Source organism: Herpailurus yagouaroundi, unplaced genomic scaffold, assembly GCF_014898765.1.
Source record: "Herpailurus yagouaroundi ecotype Mexico unplaced genomic scaffold, PumYag 250, whole genome shotgun sequence".
Lineage (NCBI taxonomy): Eukaryota > Metazoa > Chordata > Mammalia > Carnivora > Felidae > Herpailurus > Herpailurus yagouaroundi.
In genome coordinates, this window is record NW_024412467.1 from 18,614,633 (window position 1) to 18,626,451 (window position 11,819).

General features: G+C 42.2%; 1 protein-coding gene across 2 annotated transcripts in view; it reads right to left on the minus strand.

The window, feature by feature from the left end:
* DSP (desmoplakin) overlaps window positions 1–11,819 on the minus strand; it is a 48,666-nt gene that overhangs the window by 29,908 nt on the left and 6,939 nt on the right. For both annotated transcript variants that reach the window (XM_040460648.1, XM_040460647.1), the window contains exons 2-4: window positions 4,368–4,470; window positions 1,571–1,719; window positions 408–582 (exon numbers count right to left, since the gene is read on the minus strand). In XM_040460648.1, the coding sequence (XP_040316582.1) occupies window positions 408–582; window positions 1,571–1,719; window positions 4,368–4,470 (427 nt within the window). The remainder of the gene's footprint in view (window positions 1–407; window positions 583–1,570; window positions 1,720–4,367; window positions 4,471–11,819) is intronic.

Sequence of the window (11,819 nt, forward strand, 5' to 3'; positions counted from 1 at the left end):
ACTTACCACCTTACCACTGCTGAAGTAGAAAGAACAATGACCCATGAACTCCAACACATTTTCAAGTTGGGAATGGTAAGAGCTAGATATTCAAAATCTACTTATTAAATTATACCTGTTAAATGTTACCTGTATGATAAATTAGGACCATAAAACAATGAGGCTGATTCCCTAAGCCACAGAAGAGAAGAAGAAAAAAAAAAAAAGCTGAAGTTTTATTTCAAAAAAGAAGCATTCAATTTAAATTGTATATCAGGAAAATACGGAAAACAGCAAGTTTCTACTGCCAGCTGAGGTCCCAGACCACTCTGTGGCCAGACCACTGGGGCCGACCACTGCCATGTTCTATACACCTGACACCCAGGTGTGGAACACTCCAGAACCAACCTCGTCTGGAAGTTGCTTACCCTCTGCTGCCTCATCCACCCGAGACATTCGCTGGTGAGGCGTTTGGTGAATTCATCCCACCCGGAGCCACTCTGACAGGTGTACCCTCCACCACCTTTGGAGCTGGCCCTTCGGACTCGAGGGACGCTAATGGCTTTATAAAGGGCTCGCATTTGCTCCTGGAGCTGAAGCAGTCTGAAAGGAAAGGAAAACAATTACACTGTGGCAGGAAAACAGCCTATGAAGACATGTTCTGGACAAATGTCCCCCCTTCTGAGTCTCCTTTGTGTTAGCACGGAGGTCACAAATGTCTTATTTAAAAAATTCTTTTCTTTCCTTTTCTTTTTTTTAAGTTTATTTATTTTGAGAGCAAAAGAGACAGGGTGAGTAGGGGAGGGGCAGAGAGAGAATCCCAAGCAGGTTCTGCACTCCCAGCGCAGAACCCGATGGAGGGCTCGAACCCATGAAGCTGCAAGATCGTGACCTGAGCCGAAACCAAGAGCCAGTTTAACCAACTGAGCCACCCAGGTGCCCCTGAAGATTTCTTTTCTTTACCACATGACTTGAATCTCAATCACATACAAGAACCTCAATATTATGATGCTCAGAGTCTGAAACATCACGGAAAGTGTCGCTGGCTTTGCCTAACCCAGTAGCACCCCCTGCTTCCCCCCAAGTTTCACCCTGGGAATTTGCCTCGTGCCATGGGCCCCAAGTACCTTGACAGCAAAATCAAGACCACCCATCTCTGCTCTGAACTGCTTTTTCAACTCTACACACCTCAGTTCTGTATGCATCAAACAGGGCTTGCCTTGGTATTAGACTCTTAAAAGTCAAATGCTGTGCCCAAGGTTTTCGCTGCCCCCTAAAAAATGGAGGTACACGTAACATCTCATAACAAACTCAACCCCTCAATCAATACAAGCCCACTCCTTCGGGCACCTCTGTTTAATTCTTTTCATGGCCGCTTTGTGATTCCACATAAGAGGAAGGTAGAATAGAATCACTATTTAGCTACTGTATATAGTAGCTGCACAAACACCAAGCATGCCCAGCCTTTCCTCCGGAATGGCTGTGGTTCCTTCAAGGGAAGACCTGGGCCACATGACTGAGTGCCAGTGGGTGCATGACATTCTTCTTCATGAGGCCTGCCGGTAAGTGTGCTCTGTGATAAAGGCAATACCTTTTCTGATAGGCATCACAGGGCTGGCCCATCTGTCGCATCTCTCTGATCAAGCTATCAGTAATTTCCATCTGATCGTTGGCCTGGGCAAAACATTCATCCAATTCTCTGCTCCGAGCCAGCTGTATCCCATCTCCATATTTCAGTTCCTAAAGGAAAGAATCCACGTGAAGGCAACACACGATGCTGGAGAGGAAGACTTTCACTTGTGTTCACGGAAGCAAAAGCTTCTGCTGTAAACTTGACAAATAGTAGAAGATGCCATTTTGCATGTGACTAACTGAAACTTACCTTATTAATTTGGTGGGACAGGTAGGTAAATATGGGCGGGTTCATGAAGCAAAATTTGTGGACTATATTTTAAATTTTTACTAGGCCTTTAAAGGCAAAGTTACAGAACACTGAGTTTTCCCTTGCTTCAATATGTTAAATGCTATCTTTCATACTTACAAAGAACATCCATCCAATGGGAATTTCACTGGGGTCAGAACACTCTACTGGATAAAGTGTTTTACACACACACTGAGCTTTTCCTGCATCTTCTAGGAACACAGCTTTTCAGTTCTTAAAAGGAAGCTATCTAATTCATGGTATGGGGCTAATCAATTTCCCGCTTCTGATGATGCATCACAGTCGTGTGAGATGTCACCCCTGGGGGAAGCTGGGTGATGGGGTACACCAGGGTGGTCTGTACCATTTTTACAACTTCTTATGAGTCTATAATTATTTCAAAATTAAAAATTGTTTTAAAAAAAGAAAGCTTCCTCTTTTCACATGCAAGAGGCCGCTGCTTCAGGGCCATAGTTGAGCTTTCCCTCGAATTTTACAATTGCTGTTTTCATTCAACTTCAGCCAAATGAAGTATGCTACCTATTCCTGACGTTATTACACTTCAGTGCATGTAAGTCAAAATACACTGAGAATATGATGCCAGGTACGTTTTTACAACCACAATGTAAAACGTTTCCACAGCCACTACAAATCGTGTCCAGGACTGTGGTGTGTATGTATTCAATATTAAGTCACTGGAGACTCCCGTTTTTGTTTTTATTTTTAATTTTTTTAATGTTTATTTTTGAGAGAGAGAGAGTGCAAGCAGGGGATGGGCACAGAGAGAGGGAGACACAGAATCTGAAGCATGGAGCCTCCTATTTTGCTTTATGTAAAGAAATCACAGCTCTGTGATGAAGAATGTGTTTTAAATCAGAGACTTGGTGGGGGGGGCGGGGTAGCGCATGGGAGGCTCAGTCGGTTAAGCGTCCAACTTTGGCTCAGGTCATGATCTCGAGGTTCGTGGGTTTGAGCCCCGCATCGGGTTGTGTGCTGACAGCTCAGAGCCTGGAGCCTGTTTCAGATTCTGTGTCTCCCTCTCCCTGCCCCTCCCCCACTCACGCTCTGTCTCAAAAATAAACATTAAAAAAATAAGTCAATAAAAAATAAAAAAATAAATCAGGGACTTGGAACAACCAGAACTAGAGTCAAGCTAGTTTGCTGAGCCCCAAATATCCTTTTATACTGATTAAAATGAAGTTATTTTTTAACTGGGTAAAATAAACTAGAACCCACACAGATCTCTAAAATTGAGAAATTAGAACATTAAGATATTCTCCAGACAGAACACATAAATTTACGTGGTTAAAATCCCTCTTTGTATTTCACAGGGGAACTTTGTGATGGGCCAGATTCCAGGTGTAACCCCTACATTAATGTCAGCATAGGGAAGATTGAAACTCAATTCCTTCCCTGGAGAGATGCGATAAATCAGGGGAAACAGAGAAAAGGTGTCTACAGCCCCACCATTCTGGTTTTTAGCAAAACCAGAGCAAATCTGAATGCTAGCTACAGTGTTTTAAAATTAAAACTTTACAAATACAATCCATGATTGCTAAGCCTGTTTCAATGAGAATTTAAGCTAATACTCAGAAATAACATGAGGCTTTCATAAATGTTACCATTTTTCCTCAATTTTCTTTTTTCTTTTTTTTTTTTTTTTCTTTTTTTATTTTTGGGACAGAGAGAGACAGAGCATGAAGGGGGGAGGGGCAGAGAGAGAGGGAGTCACAGAATCGGAAGCAGGCTCCAGGCTCTGAGCCATCAGCCCAGAGCTCGACACGGGGCTCGAACTCACGGACCGCGAGATCGTGACCTGGCTGAAGTCGGACGCTTAACCAACTGCGCCACCCAGGCGCCCCTTCCTCAATTTTCCATTGCTCATTTTCTTCCTTCCTTCCTTCCACCTTCCTCCCTTCCTTCCTTCCTTCCTCCCTTCCTTCCTTCTTTCCTTCCTTCCTTCCTTCCTTCTTTCCTTCCTTTCTTCCTCCCTTCCTTCCTTCCTTCTTTCCTTCCTTTCTTCCTCCCTTCCTTCCTTCCTTCCTTTCTTTTTCTTTTCTCAAATAGAATTGTTCTCACAATACAGTAATATTTCCTGACCAAAAAAAAAAACTTATTACATTGATGGCATACATCACAATCCAGTGACATAAACATGTCAGGTTGCATTTCTAGGAAGAGAAAGCATGACAATAATCATCAAAATAATAAATAAATGACAGGTTGTTCCAATTCCAAAAGGGTGGCAATCCGTAAACATTTGTTGGAAACTGATGGCCGTTGTTAAACCAACAAATAGATGAAGAAGATACACCTCCCTCTCTAGTCTGTTTTGAAAAAGATAATCTCTAAACTCTAAGTATGCAGGACATCAGTGAATAAGGATGCACAGATTAGGACAAGAAGTCTAAGCTAACGGGGACAAAGGTAGAGGTGGATGGCATTCTCGAAGAACAAGAAAGCTCACCGGCTGTACAATCAGCTCGGCCCGCATCAAACAATCCGAGCAGTTCTGCAGAAGCTCTTGGATGGTGTTCTGGTTCTGGTGCCTGGACATCGTCCCGGCTTGACTGACAAAGCAAACACAAAGAAAGCAGATGTGAAATTTATTTTTTTCCCCATTTCGAAATAATCTCAAACTTTCAGAAAAGCTGCAAAAATAAAACAAAAACACGCCTGTAGACCTTTTGTGCAGATTCCCTCATTGTTAACGTTTTGCATGTTTGTTTTATCGCTCTTCCCCTCTCTGCAGGTGTATTTATTGCCATATATACACATTTGTCTGGGGACGCCTGGGTGGCTCAGTCGCTTGAGCGTCTGACTTCGGCTCAGGTCATGATCTCTCAGTTTATGAGTTTGAGCCCCACATCAGGCTCTGTGCAGACAGCTCGGAGCCTGGAGCCTGCTTCGGATTCTGTGTCTCCCTCTGTCTGCCCCTCTCCCTCGCTCTCGCTCTCTCTCTCACAAATATATAAACATTAATAAAAATTTAAAATAAACATTAAGAAAAAAACTTATATACATTTGTCTGAAGCATTTAAAAATATTCATAAACTCTTTACCCCAAAATATTTCAGCATGTTTCCTAAGAATAAACATTCAATTATATAACCACAGTACAGTTACCAAAATCAAGACATTCAAAATTGAACATTATTTTCTAATCTATAGAACTTTTTCCAATCTTACTAATTAGCCCAATAATGTCCTTCACAGCAAGCTTCCTCCCCACCCCCAGGTCTAAGATCCAACCCAGAAATATTCCCTTGAGTTATAAAAACACATTTCCAGCAGCTTATCCATCACCTTTCCTGCTTCATCCCATAATAACTGATAATGCGGATTATCCATGCAAGGCCCTCCAAGGGAAGACCTCAAGGGATCAGACCCAGAACAGGAAAGTTTCACAGTCAAGTCTGGCTGAGGAAAACAGTAGGAGGTGTGAGAAGAGTTTATTCTACAAAAAATATTAATAAAGAAATATGTGTCAGGAAAGCAACAGGAAATTTAAACATCTTGAATGCAAAAACAAGCTGCTTTTCCTTTCAAGATGACCCTACGCAATATTTTTCTCTACAATGATAATCACCCAAATGCACATCTCACATGAAACGTTTTCCTGGCAGATGCATGGCAGAAACCTTAAACAAACAAACAAAAAAGGCACGGGGCACCACCCAGGTGAAGCGTCTGACTTCAGCTCAGGTCACTATCTTGCAGTTCGTGAGTTCGAACCCCACGTCGGGCTCTGTACTGACAGCTCAGAGCCTGGAGCCTGCTTCAGATTCTATCTCCCTCTCTCTCTGTTCCTCCCCCACTTGTGCTCTGTCTCTCTCTCTCTCTCTCTCTCTCTCAAAAATAAACATTAAAAAATTTTTTTAAAGGTGTTGTTGTAGATGTTCCATATTTTTTTAAAGTTTATTTATTTATTTTGAGAAAGAGAGCACAAGCAGGGAGAGAGAGAATCCCAAGCACGCTCCACGCTCAGGGCGGAGCCCCACATGGGGCTCGACCCATGAACCATGAGGTCATGACCTGAGTAGAAACCAAGAGTTGTACACTTAACCGACTGAGCCACCCAGGCACCCCTGTAGATGTTCTATATTTTAAAGAAAGAGATTACGAGACCATAATGTGCTCCAGATATACATAAAAAGAGCAATGTAGAATAAAAGTATTATTTTTTAATTTGCCAAGATACATTCATTATGCTACAGCATAGCCTCCTAAGGCTTAGTGGAAAGAGATTTAAAGCATATTAAATTATTGCTGAATGTTTGGGAAAAGGCCTCCTGAGTTCCTCACAGGGCTTCAGAGCCACCAGGGCTTCAGCCAGGACTGGTCTACACCTGCAGATAAAACTGATGCCTGTTGGACGCACTGGACTTTCTCTTATGTGTATATGTGCCTGCATGTGGGGGGTGGGTGTGTCTGCGCGTGCTGTAAAGAAAGAATGTCACTTTGAAAAAAAGGAGGGATTTGTAAAACACAGGCTATCCCATGGGTAGATGGGATGAGATCGCAAGAAACTTCTCCCACAGCACCTGATTCTGCGTCTTTTCACGTTGGGGAAGCAACTGACTTTCTCTGCCACCTATTGCGGTCCCTCTCTCCAAGGAAGGCTTCTCAACAAGCCAGCACTAGCTGATGTACGTGGGTGAGGAAGCTCTCCCTGGGAACCACTCCCGGATGATGATACGGCTTCTCCAGGCAGGCCCAGGCACAATGCTGCCTGAACTGCCCACCTACCAAAACCCACACACCCCGCCCCTCACCCCCCATGAGCACAGCCTTCTCTTTCTTCCACTCAGAATTATACAAGAAACCTGGCACACTTCTCATATCGCTGAGATGTAAACAGGACTGCATCAGTTGTCAAAACTTGTGCAAAATTCCAATGGACTTAAGAATCACAGGAAAGAAATTCAAGAGACAAAGGAAAAAATTAGGAAATACAGAAACCTCATTTAGAACCCGAGGATGGATAAGGAATTTAGGAAGGTCCTGTGTAATTATATTTATTTTCTTTATTGAAAGGCGATGAGAGTGCCTTTGTTCTGAAACGTTTTGTGATTGCTTCCAGCAATCTGGTCCAGAGAGTGATTCCCACAAAGCAAGCCAGTCCCTGGTATATGAACGAAAGGGCTATCTCTTAGTGCAATCCAGAGTTCCTCAAATGATTTAATAGCATGGGCTACTGTAAAAAGTATCACAAACTGAGCTGCAAGACAGAGGCTGATAGGAGAAACTGAGTGAAGCGCATATGAAAACTCTCTAGTGGATCTGCAACTTTTCTATAAATCTAAAATTATCCTAAAATAAAAATGTATAAAAAAAAAAAAAAAAAAAAAAGAGGCAGGAAGGCCAAACTCAGCTGTGGATGAATGGACCAAAGAGTACATATGAGTCTTTTAAGAGTGAGGTGATGACACTAAATTCACTTGATGATAAAACAGAAAACTCACCAGCCGCTTTTAAACCAACTATTAGAGTAGTTCCATGACATAGGAATGAACTGTATCCAGCAAAAAGGGAGGTGAGGGAATTCGATGTTGGCTTAAAAATACATGGACTTTTGGGGCACCTGGGTGGCTCAGTCGGTTGAGCTACCAACTTCAGCTCAGGTCTGAGTTCGAGCCCTGCATTGGGCTCTGTGCTGACAGCTCGGAGCCTGGAGCCTGCTTCAGATTCTGTGGCTCCCTCTCTCTCTCTGCCCCTCCCCCACTCACATTCTGTCTCTGTCTCTCTCAAAAATAAATAAACATTAAAAAAAATTTTTTTAATACATGGACTTTCTACATGTTTTTTGTTCCCTCCTGCTTTTAGAAGACATTTTACTCGAGAAAGCAATTGACATCTATATAAAGATAAGTCATCTGCTTCCTTTCCCCTACAAAGATCTGAGCTTAATCAAAAAAACAGGTAACTCCATATGTTGCTAATAATTCTGAAAAAAAATCTTCATGCTTCACTAAAGGACTTGCCTATGTTCACCATGCATGCCTTAGACATCCACTAAAACCCCCTATGTGTTGCTTGGCAATTAGGCGAATAGATTAACCACTGTACAGGAAAGAGAAATGTACAAAAATTGAATTTTTTTAAGGGGCAAAAAAAAGGGAAAGCTAAGTGTTAGCAAAACATAATGAAGAATTTTCCATCTTGCTATATGTCCATAGGAAAACATGACCTAATTAACCAAATTTCAACTTACGACTTTTCAAGACTTCATCTGGTTCCTTTTTTTGTTTTTAAGTTTATTTACTGAGAGAGCGAGAGAGCACGCACGCACACACGCATGTACGCATGTCACAGGGAGGGGCAGAGACAGGGAGAGAGAGAGAATCTCAAGCAGGTTCCACCCTCAGCGTGAAGCTGGACTCGGGGCTTGATCTCATGAACGATGAGATGATAACCTGAGCAGAAATCAAGAGTCAGACGCTCAACTGCACAACCGACTGAGCCACCCACGCACCCCAAGACTTCCTCTGATTCTCAAAGCGAAATCTACCCATCTTGTCTCTCATCTGTAAAAATCCCACTTCAGCCTGCAGTGTGGCCAGGAACACCCTTTGGGCACAGAGCTAGGTGAGAGAGGGAGCCAGGTGTAGGCTTTTCTAATAGGTGGGTCCAGCAAAATCAGACAGGGGCAGGGAGGCTCAGGCTGACTGAGGTTTAGTGACTGGGGAAAAGAGAATCCACTTTCACCTTCCATTTGCTTGTCTTCGGCCCTAGGAAGACTCCACGTAGAAATGGCTGTACTTCAATCAGGGAGAAAGTGCAGGCGAATGGACTGTGACTCATCAAGTCAGTCCGCCATCAGACGCTCAACACTGTGCAGGATCCGTCAGCATGACAGCCAGGAGAAAATCAGAAAAGAGTGAATATTGCTCCCTGAGAGCTTGCTCAGGGAGCACGTGCCTTTTTGTTACAGCTGTGTGCCACTCAAAACTTTTTAAGTCAAGTCATATTTTTAATTGACCACATCACAATTTCAGAACTTTTTTTTTTACATCAGAAATTTCTGGACCTCAGTTTTCTCATCTGTTAGGCTAGATAGGATATCTAAGATTTCTTTAGCTCACTCCTCTGTAACTGTTTTATGAAACCACCAAACTCACTCCTACTGATCATAATACAAAAGTCTCTTCTAATGGTAGGGAATGAAGTTTCCTCTTCAGTTCACAGGGTGACTGGAAAAATGCAAAATTCTACCACAGATGAAGAAAGAATTTTTAAGTAAAAGTACTTATTTAGCAAGCATATAGAGATTTTAAAAATCCCTGGCCTCAAAAAAAATTGTCAATACTGGTATGTATAGGTGTTGGGGTGCAGCGATTTTAAACCATGTTGGGAATTGAACTAACAAAGCTCAAAGTTCAATTTTTTAATTCCACATGAGTGGCATGGGAGATGAAAGATGTCATGTAAAAAAAAAAATGTTTTAAAAAAGCCCACAAGAAGACAAAACTTACTTGGGTCAAATCAATCAAAAATACTGACTTCTAAACTAAAATTAATTACTGTCCTTGAAAAAATAACATTTGTCCTTCGAAGTTTTTAACTTCTCAGAAATTCTGTTTTATCTTCAAACATACAAAGGCAAGTGGTTCATACTATAAAGAACCTGCCTGAACAAACATTAAAAAAAAAAAATTCATTCTAAAACTTGTTTAAACAAGTAATGGTTCTAACTGTTTACATAAAGTTCCCTTCATCAATGGCTAAAAGGAAAGCCCATTCTGGATCTTAATCCAAATTTTAAGGACAGACCACATGATTATGTGAACAATATTAGAGAGCTTTTCATGTTTTATTTTCCTACTGCCAAATAACATTCTTTTCTTTAAAAATAAGACTTCAACATTAGCTGTATTGAGACATTAAGTTTAATGCCTATTGCTGAGAATATAAGCAAAAAACACAAGACAAATATTTTGAGTGCATGCAGCATTACAAGGTAAAAGAAAAAAATTTAATATTTACTTTCTGATTTTCAAAGTCATTTTATAATAATCAGTACTGCTCATTGCACACGTGGTCCGTGCCAACTAATTCTGCATTGCTTTTGTGTATACACTTTCTCTCCTATTGGATTCCTTCTTTGCTTCCTTCCTCTCTCTCTCTCCCTCTCTGTCTAGCTCTACCACCATCTTTATCTCTTGCCTTTCTTTTGTTCAGTCCATCAACACAGGGTCCTTATGTCTCTTTGTATTCAGGTTCACAGAATAATGGCTTTAGAAAAGCTCATTAGGGGCGCCTGGGTGGCGCAGTCGGTTAAGCGTCCAACTTCAGCCAGGTCACGATCTCGTGGTCCGTGAGTTCGAGCCCCGCGTCAGGCTCTGGCTGATGGCTCGGAGCCTGGAGCCTGTTTCCGATTCTGTGTCTCCCTCTCTCTCTGCCCCTCCCCCGTTCATGCTCTGTCTCTCTCTGTCCCAAAAATAAATAAAAACGTTGAAAAAAAAAATTAAAAAAAAAAAAAAGAAAAGCTCAATAAATATTTGTTGGAAATTATAATTATGTAATGCATGAATATGGATCTTAAAGCCTATTTGCTTAGCTCTTTCTAATTTTAAACAAAATTTTTAATGTTTATTTAATTTTGAGAGAGAGAGAGAGAGAGAGAGAGAGAGACAGAGCAGGAGTGAGAGAGGAAGACACAGAATCTGAAACAGGCTCCAGGCCCTGAGCTGTCAGCACAGAGCCTGATGCAGGGCTCGAACCCATGAACTGTGAGATCATGACCTGAGCCGAAGTCAGCAGCTTAACCAACTGAGCCACCCAGGAGCCCCAGCTCTTTCTAATTTTCAAAGCATTTTCACGTAAACTATTCTGAGTTTCTTTAGAGGATCTTAAGTAAAAAGGGGGGGAAGGTGACGTTTGTAAAAAGAAAACATCTTTACTTCTTCATTTCAGGGCAATATCCTACCTCCAAGACACACTAAACACACTACATATCAGTCGAAATGTCACTGCACAAGCTCAAAGTCCTTCAGAACTTAGAGACCAAACTGCTGCCTCTTCCACTAGGCTCTCGGGTTCACACCTCTGCCCTCATTCTGCACTAGTTATTTACACACCTGTCCGTCCTGCTCCTGTCGAGCAAAGTCTCACATCTTAGTCATCCTTGACTCACACACGCACCTAACAACACAGTTTTGCACACAGAAGGTACTTAATGTGTATTTGTTTGGTTTAGTAAAGGAGAAGCAAACGAAGGTAAATAAAAAGGCTGATCTGAGGATACTACCACTCTCTCATTACCCAGATCTCCAAAGCCAAGTCAGGTGGCGCATCTATTTTGCCCCCTACCCCCATTCCCACCCCAACAATGTACAAAGAGAGTTTTTTCCTATAAATTTTAGAAAGGGGCCTCCTCTGAGCCTTCCTTTTGTCCCCACCCATGAGCTTTGGAAGCAGTCTCTAATAAAAGTTCCACATCCTTCCCATGTTCATTATCTTCACACGGTTTTCCGTGGATTGGAGCATCACGGGGCAAACGAATCACATACCATTAACTTCATATAAACACTTTCGAGGTCAGGGAGACAGATTCCGCTCTCTGCTCAGCCACTTCCACTTGTACAGCCTGGAACTTTGAGCAAATAAATGACTTGGACTCCCGGTGCCTGGAGTTTCTGCGTCTGCAACATGTAGGAACACACCCACCTCGTGGGGTTGACAAGACACTCAGAAGAGCCAGTAAAGGCCCACAAAGCCCAGAAGAAATTCAATCCTCGCTGCTGCTGCTTGCTAGGCTAGGCTTCTCAGATTTATTTTTCATTTTGCGTCTCTGTCTGAATGCATAATTTTGAACTTTTCCCAAAGATATTTTGCATCAAACCGGGGTGAGGTGGGAAGAAAGAGAAAGGAAGGAAGGAAGGAAGGAAGGAAGGAAGGAAGGAAGGAAGGAAGGAAG